This window comes from Vigna radiata, unplaced genomic scaffold (assembly GCF_000741045.1).
Source record: "Vigna radiata var. radiata cultivar VC1973A unplaced genomic scaffold, Vradiata_ver6 scaffold_323, whole genome shotgun sequence".
NCBI classification, from domain to species: Eukaryota; Viridiplantae; Streptophyta; class Magnoliopsida; order Fabales; family Fabaceae; genus Vigna; species Vigna radiata.
Genome location: NW_014543607.1, coordinates 217,536 through 234,430, shown reverse-complemented (window position 1 = coordinate 234,430; position 16,895 = coordinate 217,536). Strand labels below are relative to the sequence as shown.

Sequence of the window (16,895 nt, the reverse complement as noted above, 5' to 3'; positions counted from 1 at the left end):
GAAGAATCTACGTCCAATCGTTAATCACTATAAACAGTGATTAACAGTTCCACTAAAAATATGTTTCTCAAATTACAATTATAGTGAATGAAAAACAAATAATTAAACCTTCCTTCGACGAGCGAACCGGAAGAAGACAACTCTACCAACTTGAAGAGAACCGCTCCGACAATCGACCAACGATTCGCGAGCTTCTCCTTTCACAAGACCAGGCAGAGCACCTTGCTAACTCGAAGAGAGTCTGCTCCGAGTATCAACACACGATACGCGAGCCTCTCCTTTCACGAGACCAAGCAAGGGAACTATGAACAAAGCTTCTGAGAACTTTCCTCTGACAAACAGTGTTCTATTAAGCTTCTCAGTTGAAAAACGTTGCTTCTGAAATTTACAAAAGCCAATTATATAGCAAAGTACACTGAATGCCAAAGGTCAGCTCCTAACTGCCATGAATAATTGATTATTGTAAGTGATAATCGATTATTCAAGTCAGTTGCAGAGTTTTCAAAAAGTGATAATCGATTATATGAAGTGATAATCGATTATTCAAGTATGACTTGTGATAATCGATTATTGCTTCATGATAATCGATTATTCTAGTATAAAATGCAAGTGATAATCGATTATAGCTTGTCCATAATCGATTATTCAAGTTAAAAATACAAGGTTTAAGATTTTCCTACTACATCCAAATTCTACAAGTTGCTTTTTAAATAAATCTAATGCTCTCTTTAAATAATACTTCTTGTAGCATCATCAAAATAATTCTTCAGGTTTTACCAATACTCCTTATTGGTGACAAATGTGACTACCTTTTAAAAAGTAAATCCTCTCCAATGGAAGCATGACACATGGCATACACTTTCCACTTGGTTTGGATGTCTAACTTTAAGGAAAATCATATGCTACTTAGGCCTTAATATAAGCCTTAATCAAACCTACACTACATGGCCAAATACAAGGCCTAAATAAACCTACACTAATCTTCAATCCATGCTCCATGATGGCTCCAAAGGTGGTCCTCAAGGTAGAGTTGATGTCATCTTGATGGATGGCTTCCACTCTCTTGAAAGTGTTTGACCATGGCTAGGGGATTTGCCATCACCAGCAATTTGTAACCATGCATCATTATTGATCACAATATCTGCTCCTGTTATGGGAGAATGAATGTTGCCATCAATAGCCTTGACATTGTTGTAAAATACTTCAACAAGGTTAGGATAGTAATCACTCTTCATTTGAACAAAAGTATTTAGGCCCTGAATTCCAAACTTTTCTGGAAAGATGAAACATTCTTGTCTAAACAGAGACATTTCAATTATCTTGTGTGGAACAACTTCTTTCACCTTCTTCGAACACAAATATCTTTCTCTAGCTTCACTGTCACTAATACATCCTGAAGCACTAGCATCTCTTTCAGATGAAGGAATGATTCTGGTTCGCTTAAAAGATGAGGAAGTTGTCATTTCTTGCAGGATTCACGAAGCTTCTTCCTCATAATTTTTTAGGGTATTTGTATGTTACAACTTAGGTCATGACATTCATTCATATAAAGGCATGAATCAATAACACACAATAAAGCTCATTTTAAATTTTCAAAATTAGGAAGCCCAAAAAAGAGATATTTAGTTGATTCCATTACATTCAAAGTTGACTATTTTATCTCTGAAAGCATTTAAACACAGAAACATACATACTGTAACATGCAATAAACTATACACATAATATAGTCGATTAAAAGTCCTGAAAATTGATTTTCATACAATATATTCACAATCAAACCGCCGGGCGGTGGCGACAGGTTATGGAAAACCGTCGGGCGGCACACTTAAACCGCCCGGCGGTGGCACGCTGGACTTGGGCCTGATTTTGACACGCTCCTCACCTATAAATACCCCTACTACGAATTCAGAGTCATTCTTTTGACAGGGGAAGACGGCCAGACCTAATTTTGCTCTCTAGAGAAGATCTCTTGGATGCCTAGGCTTCTTTTCATCTTTTCTAGGNTTTGCTCTTTCATTCTTCTTCCATTTTTNATCTAGTTTCACCATGTNCATGGTGAACTAAACCCTATTGTTGTTGGGGAATACAATGTAATCTTTTGATACTCTCTTATTGAAACTATTGATTATTTATATGGTCTCCATATGTTTTGATTGATTATTGTATGGTCTCCATATGTTGGGTTATGATGCGGTATGTTTTAACTCATTCGGTATATCGTTATTTATCGTTATTTACATGGGGACGTGCGGTAATGACATGAATTGGTGAGTAATCTCTTGATTTTCCAATACCACCTAGGGATAGGGGTAGGACGATCAATTGCGCTAGCTTCTGTTTATGATGCTGTATTAATTACTGGGGGAGGCTAAGGATAGGAAGCCGGTAATTGATATTGGGCCCTTTTCGCCGAGGGATCGGGTTAAGGGGAGGCTAAGAAAGTCGCATAACAATTTAATCAATCTAATAATCAAGGGTAGTATGTAAAAGAGAGTGGAATAGATGAAAATGTTAGTACCCAACAACATTCATCCATCCATTGTTTTCACTTGTCAATTGAATCAACATTTATTTTGCATGTTAATATTTTTATCCTCAAAAATCCAATTTATTAAATTTTATTTTTTAAGTCTTATTATTTTAATTCACGCGNAAGAGAAAGCCATACGAGTCTCTTGGGAAAAACGATACTTGGTCTTACCATTTATATTACTTGTACGATTTGGTACACTTGCCAATCCGTCAACAACAACATCACTTGTTGACTTGAAAAACATTTGAAATATTTCATGCAGGTACCCATTTGAGTTTGGGTCCTTATTTGTTAGCAGACAATTATTCCTTAGGAATCCACTTATACATTCCTCTTGGAACACCAACCTTTCTGTAAAAAGAATTTCTAACATTATGACCAATGTTATTACAGTAAAAACATGTATGCTAAACAGGTTTACTTAAGTCAGCAAACTTCTTTGTATTGACCTTGTTAGATTGAGCTTTATATCCCATTCCTTGCCTATATATAGCTCTACCTGAAGACTTTAAGATAGTTTCTAAATTATCTCTACCCTAAGTGAACTTTGCTAGCGTGCTAGTCAAGTAATCTATTTCTTCAATAAGAGTAGGACATTTTTCACAAATCTTTTCAACTGTAACAGTCTCAATAACTACGACTTTAGCAGATAATAGAACTTCATTTAATTCCTTTTGCAATTTCTCATTATCATTGACAAGATTGTTAATCCTATATTCGTAATCCTTGCTTTCAGAGTTAAGTCGATTGACCTTATATTGTAGTCACATGGCTTCAGCGTGTATTTCTTGAAATGCATCCAGCAATAGCTCGTACTTCACTTCAATAGGTTCTTTCTCGAACTCTGCATCACTATCATAATCTGTCAGTGATGTTCCAGCCATGAAGCATATATTTGATTCTTCCTTGCGATCACATTCTTCATCACTTGAGGATTCTGAATCAGTATTTTCCCAAGCAATATAAGCATTTTTCTGCTTTCTATTTTTGTCCTTAGGATACCTCCTGTTTACTTTCAGCTTCAACTTCAAATCATGACAATCAAGCTTGATGTGTCCATCTTTGGCGCATTCATAGCATTGAACTGCATTTGATCTGGTAGTTCTTTTTCCTTTGCCATTGCCTACATGGTCATAAACCGATTAAATTTTCTTACCACCATGGACATCAGTTCGTTGTTGTCCAATTCTGCATCATAATCATCCTTAGATTGTACAGTCTTTGAGGCTTTCCTGTTGGTAGCGTGTTATGGACTTCTTTTCTTCAATCTCTTCTTCTTCTTACAATCTTCCAAGTTCAAGTTCATGTTCTCTTAACTTCCCGAACAAGGTAGCGATGTTCACGCTAATAAGATCCTTAGATTCAGAGATTGCAGTGACTTTTGGTTGCCAACTTCTGTTCATACTTTTGAGTATCTTTATGTTGATTTCCTATTTATCGAACACTTTTCCAAGAGTCATTAGATGATTGAAAATGTGTGTGAACCTTTTCTGAACCTCATATATTGTTTCACCACTCTTCATTATGAAAAGTTCATACTATTGTATCACATAATTCTTTTTGGCTCTCTTGACCTCTTTTGTGCCTTCATGTGTGACTTCCAATACGTCCCACATTTCTTTTGCAGTTTTGCATTGAGAGATCCTAAAAAATTCATCAACTGTTAGAGTAGAGGCAATTACATTACGTGCTTTAACATCATATTGTGCCCTACGATTTTCTTCTTGAGACCACTCAGAAAAAGTTTTCAAAATAGTTTTCCCATTGATAACATAATTAAGTTGGCTCAAAAGGACCATTTATTGTTGCATCCCAAATCCTATCTATAGATTCAAGAAAAATTTGCATTCTGATTTTCCAAAAAGGATAGTTTTCACCAGCAAAGGTTTGAAAACTATAGGCCATTTTCACCAAAGGTTTGAAAACTATAGGCCATTTTCCAGGAATAATTGGTTCAAAGAAAAGTGTAATCGACTAGTTTTTCAAATATCTTATGAAAACCAACTCTAGTGCCAATTGTTGAAAATAGAATGGCTTAGTTTCAACACCAAGAGGAGGGTGAATTAGTGAAATACATTTCTTGAAACACAAGGAAAAAGATTATTCAAGTGTAGCGGAAAATAGTTGACTACGTTATATGCAAAGTCGACTTGAAATGTAAAGAGTGCAGGGATAGAAGATTCAAACGCAATTTTTATATTGTACTCGGAAGCAAATGCACTATAATGGTCAAGGTTTTTACAACAAGGTTTCTATAGAGACCTCCACATCAAAATATAAAACACCTCTCTAACCCTCTAACCAGAATATAGGCATATACAAAACAAAGACAGTAGCAAGATATCCCCTCTTTTGTAGTGTTCAACTACTTTGAACAATCCTCAAAGTCTTAGAACGCAACACATCCTCTTCCTGTAATCACAATAGGGCAGCCACAATCTTCACAAGATTGAGAGAAGAATTCGATCATGATCAGAAACACCTCTATGTGCAGTATGATCAAAATAAAAATAAAATAAAAAATATAAGAAAAATAAAAATAAAGTCAAAGTTAATCAAGAATCACACAAATAGAATAACTTAAACTGTGAGTCCTCGGCAACGGCGTCAAAAACTTGTTTAAAAAAATCTTTGATCCACAGCAACGGCACCAAAAACTTGTTTGTTGGATCGACCAGTGTATTGAGTCGCACAAGTAATATAAAATGGTAAGACCAGGTATCATATCCCAGAAGACTCTCGGCGCTAGACAATCGCATGATAACAAGATTAATTAAGACTTAGAAAAACAAGATCATTGGTTTCAGATGGAAAAAAAGAAAATTAAATATGAATGCAAGTTTGATCAATAGCATAATGGAGTAGAGATGAACAGATGTTGTTTTATATGAGATGAGTATGTTGTTGGGGTTAGATTTCACCAAGTTTCCTCTCATGCATACAAGAATTCATCTTTATGCATTAATGTTAACGTCACTCACTAAATCACGTAAACCTGATCCCTTGGTGAATAAACCTGTCCCAAATTACAAGTTCATGCAATCCTAGCATTTCTAGTAATAATATGTGAAGATCAAGAATTTTAAGACGACCAAGACTCATACCCTTATCCCTGAGAAATATTACCCTTGGGAGCAATTCAAGAATAACCTAATTTCTGCATAAAGATTTTAGATCTGAACATTATATGAAGACTGGTATAACAGACACTTACTAAGGACTTGAGACCAACCTTGCAACATTACACCAAAGCCCACTAAAACCTAGTACTATTTGAAGAGTTGATGCAACAATAAGAGCACCTTGGGTTGCCCGCATTATCCTCTTGAATTTCTGAAAGAAGAGAAAATAAATCCAAAAGGCAGAGGAAGAAAATGATTAAACTGCTCATGTACACCTAAAACACAAAATAGTGATCAAGCAACTCCATCAAATAAGCAACAGGACCCAATGTCATATTCAGCTCCCTGAATTAAAAATTACACTTTCTTTTTTCTGTAAATAGTTTCCTTATAATTTCAAGGTACTCCACAAAGAGTAGAGTTTGAATAACTTTTGCCTTCTCCTCCTGCAAGATATGGACTTTCAATTTTCTACTTTTTTATAAATATGATTTTTTGCTAAGAGGAAACTTTTAAATTATTCCATAAGGAATTGTTTATTTTAAGTATATTTAATTTGCTAAAGCTAACATTGCCACCTCCCATCTGAGGAACAAGAGCAGTGGGAATTAGCACAGTTGTACCGAGCATCACAATATAATGTTGAAACCCAAGAAGTATGGCCTCAGCTGCATCAGATTGGCACCCATATTTTCAATAACATATGCCGAGGAAGTAGTCATATATATTTTAAAAAAATCAACTACTAGGGCATCATTTCAGAATACATCTTTTATTTGTCCATAAAAATCCACATTGTTTAATAAAGCTGTTGAATGTTGACTGCGTGAAAGTTCTGAAATTCAACAAACTAATAACAGATTATTTTATAAAAAGAAAAAAACGTATTATTTATGAGCATTTTTCATTTCTGCCCACTGTTTTACCTCTTTCTTTCTCTTATTTGAGCTGGATTAGAGGAGTTGACAGATTATTTACTCTATTCCAGGGTACAGGACCTGATTGTCGCATTATATATATTGTTGGTGGCTTTGATCTCTTTCACGCTGGTCTTGTGGAGGTATAATTTAAAAACTCTATTACATAAACCTAAAAGCACTCCTTTATTGAAAATCTCTCTCAGCTTAATAATATATTGATTGTAAGTTATTTTTAATTGCTAGGGATCTTGAAGCTTGCTAGTGTTTGCAGCTTTGGGTTTCTTGTATTTGGTTGTTTTTAATTTCTCAAGTAAGTTTTGAAGACAAAAGGTAAGAGTATTGACAATTGAGTTTATTTACATTGAAGCATACCTATGTCATTCATAGAGTTTATTTACATTGAAGCATATATGACGAATATACTTAAAGACTCTATAATTTTGATATAATATTTTGATATAATCCTTGTGAACTTTCTTCTTTCCTTACCTTTGCCGCAATTTGTTGTCCATCTTTAAGCATGCCCTTGTATACTTCCTACCAAGCACTAATAGAGGGTGGGATCCAGAAAAATATCTCTTTCATCTTTCGGCACTTTTACACAACTTATTTCCATTACCTACTGTTGAACTTATTTAGATACTAGCTAGAACCACTTTATGAACTTAAACTGGTGTTTTAATTCATGTTTAATGTTGCAATTATATTTATGTAAACAATATTATGAATGGCAAAAACTTATTTGTATGTCCAGATCTGATTGTGAATGTTGAGCATGCAGGTCTGATTGTGAATGTTGAGTATCTAGGTTTGATTGTGAATGTTGAATATCCAGGTCTGGTTGTGAATGATGAATATCCAGGTCTGATTGTGAATGATAAATATCTTATTGTGAATGATAAATATCAAGGTCTGGTCTGATTCTGAGTGTTAAATCATACATGAACTGTGAATATTTCTTGCTCAAACTAGCTGGGGAAACGTATATGCACAACAAAACTCTGTTGCTGTATATATATCTTATATACGGAAATATCCGTATATAGGTTATATAAGTTATATACGGATATTTCCGTATATAACATATATACGAATATTTTCGTATATAACTTATATACGGATATTTCCGTATATAACTTATATACGGATAATTTCGTATATAAATTTACCTACGAGGGTTTTATATACGGATTTTTGTCCGTATATAAGCCGTATATAACCAACAATTATATACGGATTTTGGGCTTTATATACGGATTTGGGCTGTAGATAATGACTTTTTTTCTTGTAGTGTCTAACAGTTAATGAAAAAGCATATATTATTAAGAATCAATTCAAATACATGAGAGTTCACAAGATTGCATCATCCCCCAACAACAAATAGGGTTTAGTTCCCCATATACATGGAGAAACTAGATGAACAATGGAGAAGAATGAGATAGAAAAACCCTAGAATTTGGGAATGGAAGCTCCCGCCTCCGAATCTGCCTCCAGAGGGTGAGAAAGTAGCAAGCTACGCTCTGCCAAAGATACAAAACCTAAGGCGCATGGGTCCTTTAAATAGAGCGAAAAACAGAACAAAACAAAGTCTGACCCATGACACTGGCATTCAAGCGCCCCATTTATGGCGCCCGGGCGGTGGGCGTGGCTCTTCCTGATTCACAAGCCTCTAGAATGGCGCCCAAGCTTTGTGGACTCAACGCTTAAGCGCCCCAAAGGGGCCCGGGTGGTGGATGCGACTCTTCCTAACGCTCAAGCCTCCAAAATGGCACCCAAGCTTCGTGGATTCGATGCTTAAGCGCCCCAAAGGGGCGCCAGGGCGGTGGACGAAACTCTTCAGCGCTTAAGCCCCCTAAAATGGAGCCCAAGCTTCGTGCTTCCCTCCTTTCTGGTGTTTTTCTAGGCCTTTCTAAGCTCTGTCTTCTTTACACTTCACCTCTGTTTTCCATATTAATCTCATTTCCTGACAACACAAGGGAATTTAGTCATTATTTTCATCAAAATCAACCTCAACTCTCTTATTCACACAACTTAACAGAAAATCATGATTTCAAGCAAGTTTTAAGCAGAAAAGGATACATTTAGTCTCAAAATTACACTACAGATAATGTTATTTTCAACCATTATCAAACACACACAAACTTGTGATTTATATTTGAAAAGAAAAAAAAATACATCGGGATATTGTAAAAATGATTAATATAATTTGTATGTGACCAAAAGGTTGTCTTAGAAGGAGTGAGTATCATGCATAACATTTTCATAGTAATAGATCCTTAACACCAAACATGTGAAAGGATTAGTGTGTGTTAAAGCATTATGCTTTAATCGCTTCGTGACCACATTTGATTCCATACCATGTGAGTGGATGACTTACATACACAACATAAGACAAATTGAACTTTGACTGCCAGTAATTACTACCAATAAATAATTATTGACAATTTTTTTGTCGTTGGAAATTTACAAACTTTCTTGTTTATGATTAAAATTTATTAACGAGTATTTTATCAACATATTTTTTTTCATGGGTAAGATGCCATTAATTTTTATTTATACTCGGATTTAGTGATTAGCCACAAATTTTGTCCATCATTATTATTATTTTTTTCTTATAATGGTGTAAATACTACACCTTTTTAGATACCATGTCAATTGTTATTCACCTACAATCTTGTATAATTCTAGTTGGGGGAAGCATTAAAGGAGTAACTTTGATAATATTAAAATTGTTGGATGATTCAAAAGAGAAAGAAGAAGAACTAAAAGAATATGTATAACAGGAGCTTTAAGAAAAGGATCCAAATATATTTATTAAGAACTTCAATGATGATGCAAGATTCTTAAGGGTTTCAGAAAGGAAAATCTTATAGAAATTCTTAACATTGAGACACTCTTACATTTAAGTATAGGAATGAAGTATATAAATATTTATGAAGAGTCTGGTTATTTTTCTTTATATTTGATTGAAGTAGATTTATTATTATTCATAAATTTTAAAAGATTGATTTTGATAAAATTTTTAAGTAGCGATTTTTTTTTAAATTTGCTGGTAATTAAATCTTTGAAAATTTGTTAATAATTGTATTTTTTTCAAAATTAGTCAGTATTTACGTTGATAAATCCATTAATAAAGTTGGTGTCAATTGTTTTACTATGATAAAATATTTGTTATATATTAAATGAAATAGGAGAAGAAAAGAAGAAGAGAAAAAAACATATTAGAAAAAGAAAAGAAGATTAAAAGAAGAGAAAAAAAAGAAAAAGAAAGAGGAAAAAGGATCAACAACAACCATAACGAAGGAGGAGAAAAAATAGTCAAAAGTAATGAATGTAGGCACATAGTGACAACATACACGATGACGATAATGACGAACACGACATCGATGGGTGGGTTCAGCAACAGAAGAAAAAGAAAAAAACAAAACAAAATCAACACTAACAAAATTATCAATAGATAATTATGAAAGAATTTTTTATCAATAATTACCAATGAAATTTTATATTAGTTAAGAAAATTTATTGATAAACGTTGTACCAACAAAATTTTTACCAAAGCTGTCAAAATAGATCATAACCCATGGGTTAATCTGGTCCATCACGTGTTCGTGTCAGATTGGGTTTGAAAAAATTATTTTTTTATGCGGGTCAAATTTCAACCCGACTCAATTAAATTCGTTTATGCGGATTGAACCCGTGGTGGGTCGGGTTGGTCCACCAACCCACCTACCTAATTTTATTTTATTTTATTAAAATTTAATTTTCATTTTATAAAAAGATATTTATTATTTTTTTTACTTGAAAAAATTATTTAAGTTTTCTATTTTCAAAATTAATTAAACAACCATGTTGAAATTTGAAAGTAAAATTTATTTAGATTTGAATTATTGTAAGTTTATAATTTGTTTTATTTAAAAAAATTACAATTAAGTGAGTCAGTGAGCCAACTCGTGGTGGGTCGAGTCGGGTTCAAATCTTTCTGACTCACTGATAAATAAGTCGAGTTGAGTTGACTCACTAAGGGACTAACCCGTGATGAACCGAACCGAATTACAGATTTAATTTTTAGGGTCAATAATTTTACTTTACCGAAATTGTTGTGATTATCAGTAAAGAAAATCCGTTAACAAATCTATAATGGTAAGTCATCAAATATCGGTTGAGATTCTCTCTCTAGAGTAAAATAAAATAAAATTAACGTGGCTAATACAACTTATTGTTTTATACAATTAACAGTTTATGTTGTAAAAAGAAGGATTTCGAAGAATATGATTCTTGCGAAACTGAAGATACATGATAGACATGTATTTCTGTAGCAAAATAATCTAAGCAGACGGGGATTCCCACTTTTTTTGTTGCTCCAAAATATGAATGATACACTTTTCTCAGATAAACTAATTATGAAATAAAATCAAACACATGAAAGGGAGGAGAGTTGGTGGAAGGTGCGGCAAGAAAGGTCCTTTAAGTTAGGAAGAATTTAGAAACAACTCTGGATTTTATGCTTGATCCTGTGTTTATGTAAAGCTATTATTTTCTGCTTGAAATTTTGAAAAATGGCTGATTAAATATACTAAGAAAAACACACAGGAGAAAGGAATTGGAATTCAATTGTGATTGCAGGCACATATATATATATTGTTAACACTTTGGTAGATCAGCTGGTGGTGGTGGCAGAGAAGTTGAATCAGTTGGTCCACTCTCAACCTCAAAAGCCATGTTTAGTCCCCACAACTGATGATCATCCACGTGGCAATGCACAAACCACATCCCTACAAAAGAAAATATAACTTATATCAGTTCGTCACAAAATCTCAATCAAATTTTAATTAAGATGATTAACTCAATTTATTAATCTAATGTTAACAAACGAGGATGGTTGTTCTGAATAGTGAACCTGGATTATTTGCTTGGAATCTAATGACAGCCCATCCTCCAGCTGGAACAGCAATTGTGTTACGTATTTGTGGATTAACCAAATTAAACTTGACTCTATCTCTGTCGGCATCATAGTTTCCAAACCCTTGAGCCAAAATATGGAAACTAAAACCATGAAGGTGCATGGGGTGGCTTTGCGCATTCAAAATTGCCGTGTTCTGATACACAACCTCAACGGTAGAATTAAACTTGAGCTTCTTCACTTTGGTCGTTTTCGTTGTTGTAAACACGCGGCTAAGATCCAAAGCATTTTTGGGGCTTGTGAAATCAAATGTTTGAGTAGGGTAGTCTGGAAAATCAGTAGTGTACACACCACTCACATTGTAAAATGATGCCTCCAACATAGAGTACCCTTTCCCAACAGGGAGAGTGAAGGACTCGTTGTTCATGCTGGCAGAGAATTTCTGGTTAAACAAACCCAAGCACGTGCCGTTCTTGGGACACCTTTCTAGGTTTATGCTAATGGTGATGAGCATACGCTCGTCCACCTCAAGTGGGACCGGGACCCAGTGAGGGGCCCCCACCAAGCTTGTGATGTTGGTGAAGAATGCGTTGGCGATTGCCGTGGCGTTGAATGGTGGAAGCAATGGCATGATGGGCTTTGAATCTCTTAATGATGACTTGTAACCTTCGTAGACGACAAGGCCACGCGTTGTCGTGTTGTCGAACAGTGGTGACGGCTGTCCCACAACGTAAGGAGTGGCTGCCATGTAATAGTTGCCTATGGGCTGGTCGGCTTTCAGAAGCACGTCAGCGGTTTGGCCAGGAGCGATGGTGATGACGTCAGTGACATAGTGTTCTATGTAGGAAGCGTCCAATGCAACCACTGTGAATTTGTGGTTGGCTATCTTGAAGAAAAGGTTGTTATTGAATGCAGCGTTGATCATTCGTAGCAAGTAGGTTTTCCCTTGTCTCAACTTTAGCTTGTATGTCTCTGAATGTTGTTCATGAGTTATAATTAGATATAGATTGATAGATACATACACCAGTATCACTCAGTTTCAAATTATGCTGATGCTCAGTTTTGAAAAATGCTTCATAACCATTATTTTCACAGAAGGGTCCATGTTTACAGGTTTACTGTATATTGATTTTATTACTGGGGTTACATCATTTACGTGTAATTTTCTACAAAGAATATTAAAAAATAGAAATCATAAGCTGCAAAACTCAAATTGTAGTATTATCACAATTTTAAAAAAATTAATAGTGTTTTTTCTATATCATTATTCCTTTTCAACGTTTTTAATATAAAATTTATTTGATATTATAAAATTAGGTAAACTTTACTCCTTATCAATCTCTTAGAGGTAAAGTCTACCATTTGTTAATAAATTTCAATAAAGTATTGGAAAAAGTTGTAGAGAATATTATTATATTAAACTCCCATTTACTTAATTGCATTTGTGTATAGCTATAGCTGTAATTAATTAATTAATTATATATATATATATATATATATATATATATATATATATATATATATATATATATATATATATATATATATATATATATATATAGTATAGCCGGCTGCAATTATAATAACATGTCATAATCTAAAACATATTACCCACTATTTTTAATATCAATTTAAAATTATTATCCTATGAGTTCAACACATGTTTGCCTCTGAATTTAAAGGAAAATGATATTTTAACACTATTTTTTGACACTATTTTAACACTGTATACGTGTCAAAATGTGATTGGACGATTTCAAATTAAAAAAGTTGAGACAGGGGTATACTTGGAAGAGAAAAACCAAAGTTTGCTTTTTTAATTTGAAATCGTCCAACCACATTTTAACATGTGTACAGTGTTAAAATAGTGTCAAAAAAATGGTGTTAAAATGTTATTTTCCGAATTTAAAAGTGGTCCACTTTAGATACTCTGAAATGTTATATTCACACAGGATATTTTAAATCCATTTTTTTGACACTATTTTGACACTGCACACGTGTCAAGATGTGATTGGACGATTTCAAATTAAAAAAGTTGAGGTTGGGGTATATTTGGAAGAAAAAAACCAAAGTTTGTTTTTTAATTTGAAATCGTCCAACCACATTTTGACACGTGTGCAATGTCAAAATGGTGTCAAAAAATGGTGTTAAAATTTTATTTTCCATTCACACAGGAAAGTGACTAATATAATATGATTCTTTTTTGCATACAAATGAAAGTGGGTATCTTTTGTAAGAAGTGCAGGTTAATAAATATATATTAGAAGGCGAAGACTTACGTTGTTTTGAGCAGTTGAAGAGATCACCAGGCAAACCATTGATGGTGAAGGCATCAGATACTCTTACATCACCAGCGGCGAGCACGTGTTCATAAATATCAACCACATTACCATCGTACCAATCACCTGCATTTAAATAACAAAGTACAAAAAAAAAAATAATTAAGAAAAGTATATATTTTCATGAGTTTATTTTCATGTAATTATATCTTTATTATTGTATTGAAAGATCTGAACTTACCTAATATTATTGGAACATGCTTGTAAGGTTTAGGAAATGGAAGCTTGCCCGAACGTGGGTGAATGATGAAAGCACCGTGAACGGTGGCACGTAAAACTGAAGCATGAGCATGCCACCACACTGTTCCTTCTTGTTGTATCACATTGAATTTGTAAGTATAACTATGTTGAGGACGAATTCCGCATTGTGTTACGTATTCAGGACCATCTGCCCATGCACTAAACAGCTGAAATATTCCATGCCTGCAAGTATTTACGTTGATGAGAGAAAATTCAGAGTTGAGTTTGATTGGAAAAGAAACTTCAATAACCTACCACGACCTACCATTATAACATTATACAAGTTGGAGTAACTCCTGATAAATTATACAATTTATCTTCAATAATTAAAAAGACAAAAGAAAACATGTTGTATTGACCAATAAATACATATTAAAATTAAAGCGAGAACTACTTTTTTGTGAACTATAAAATGGAAAAGTTGGTAGCAGCCAAGAAATAGAAAAATTAAAGTCACCAATATACTTTTTATGCCATGCCATTTTAAATCTCTCTACCTTCCTCTTCTCTTCTGTCACACTGTCTTTATGTTTACCAAATTTGTTCTCTTTGTTCGTCGTTTCTTGACTCTAGTCACGAAAATTATTTATATTTAGGATTGGACGTTTATCCGAACAACAATAAATATTTCTTTAACTTCTAATACAAACTTTCCGTCAGCTTTTCTTGAATCGACCACTTTTGACTTTTCAACATACCCATGCACATTTTCCAAGCAAATAAAAAAGAAATGAACATGCAAAAGCCTATATAAAATATATGCATGGAAAGTAGTATGATAGAAAAGAAATAATCATTAGATATTTGAATAGACAGATTTTTCAAAAAAATCAACATTATTAGTGGCAAATAGGAAAGGGAAAAAAAGAATTGGAAAATTAATGGACAATATTTCTATTCTTCCAATAATTGTAAACCAGAAAAGAAAATAGCATCGTAATTTCACGCACACAGAATTAATACACAAAAAAGGTGAGTAGTTCTCTAAATTTTCTGATAAAACCCAGCTTGTCTCACGACATAAAAGATACAAAAAAACATCATATTTTATATATGTGGAGAAATAAAGTATAATATAAAATAAATTTATTGATTTTTCTACACGAACCCAAATCATGGCCGATTTAAATATAAAGTAAGAAATAAAAATAGCTGCACTATAAATTATTTGAATTTGATATTCCAACAATAAAATTGATCAATATGATTAGAAATATTTACCAATGAATAGTGATATTGTAGGGTGACTTGTTAACTACATGAATAATCACAGCGTCCCCTTCTCGAACTTCTAACGTTGGTCCAGGGTAAAGTCCATTAACTGTGACAATCACTCGCTCATTGCACAAACGTGTGATCGCTTTGTTTTGAACCTGTAAATCAAGGAATTAGTTTGAACAATACTGTCATTTACTCATTTTAAAGTGTGTATGTTCACTAAAATTAAATATTAAAATTCATTATAGTTTTGTGCCGAAACTTGAAACATGTATGATTTTATTTTCGTTTTTTAACAGTATATGTCACATTATATACAGAATGATTAAGAATGGTCGAAAATATTATTTTATAACCTGTGGCTGGGTTGGTAAGGGGAGTGGTTGAGTGATTATCAAATTGCACTAAATTATTCATATATTCTGACTAATCATAAAGAGGCGAAGAATTTATACTGATTAAAACATTAGTAAACTCATGACAGTATAAGCATCAGCCAAAACAAATTGAACAAACAAAAAGACACTATTAGGATTTCAAATTTTCAAAATCTAATTACCCTTAGTCAATTTTTTTAACTCTTCTTCTCATATCAGTTCATCATCTATCAGACTTAACTGTTCTTCTCTTTTACCTCTACTTAGTCTCTTCTTTAAGTATACTAAAGGTAACTTCTAATCACATACTTAAGTAATCTCATACCATATTGGTAATATGTGCAAGGTACGCGAAGAAAAGAAAGAAAAGTGAAACAGCAAAAACCGCCGAGAAGTAGTAAAGAGAAGAAGTAAACTTAGCCAATTACAGTGAAAGTGTGCTCTACTGTATCAGCAGAGGCCAAGGAAAAAACTAGAATAACAGAAGCCAATGCAAACCAAAACTCGGAAAGCTTCATGTTGTTGAAGTGGCAAACCGAAAAAACAGTAAGATAGAAGCTTTTCTTCTAAACTATCAACTGGGTGACACAAAAGCACTTCTCTGAGAAAGTGAGAAGGTGTGGTTATCTCGATGAACTGTTTTAGCTGTTTTCTGGCACAACAACAAGGACTCCACACTATGTAGAGACTTGTTTCTGTGTGCTTCCGAATGCAAATCTATGGATGGTGTATATATATATATATATATATATATAAGGAGTCAGAGAACCAGTGGTGTTCACTTCTTCAACGATTTTAGGTTCATATTCATAGAAAATTCATTTGTTTAATTGCTGTTGCATCACTGTGCACATAAGTTGTATAAAAAATGTGAAAGTTTGATCTGGTGGACATAAGTTGCTCGAAAGAGCATAAGTCAAAAACTCGATATTAAAAATTTGAATTGAGTTAGGAAACCGTCAATTAACATGTCTGTCATGTAAAAAAAATATAGTATTATAAGAAGCATCAGAATTAAATAGTGATTTAACTCTCATGCATGGTCGTTCTCCCACATTCTTTATTTCATTAATGTTTGTTTATAATTTTGTAGTAGTTAAGGTCTATTTGTGATTCAATAATTTATTGAAAAACGTTACTTTCACAACGTTATTTGACAACGTTTTTTCCAACACCACGTGGCCTTATATCATTTGTTGTCTGATATTAATTTTAAAAAATGCTTTTTAGAAATAGTGAGGGCATT

At 33.5% G+C, this 16,895-nt stretch overlaps 1 protein-coding gene across 1 annotated transcript; it reads right to left on the bottom strand.

Annotated features, from left to right (window-relative positions):
• Positions 1 to 11,021: 11,021 nt before the first annotated feature.
• LOC106754616 (laccase-7) lies at positions 11,022 to 16,352 on the bottom strand. The gene is made up of 6 exons (XM_014636654.2): positions 16,078 to 16,352; positions 15,276 to 15,427; positions 13,996 to 14,237; positions 13,755 to 13,880; positions 11,473 to 12,447; positions 11,022 to 11,347 (listed from the first exon to the last, which is right to left on the bottom strand). The coding sequence occupies exons 1-6, from the start codon at positions 16,165 to 16,167 to the stop codon at positions 11,217 to 11,219; spliced, it is 1,716 nt and encodes a 571-aa protein (XP_014492140.1). The 5' UTR covers positions 16,168 to 16,352; the 3' UTR covers positions 11,022 to 11,216.
• Positions 16,353 to 16,895: the final 543 nt, after the last annotated feature.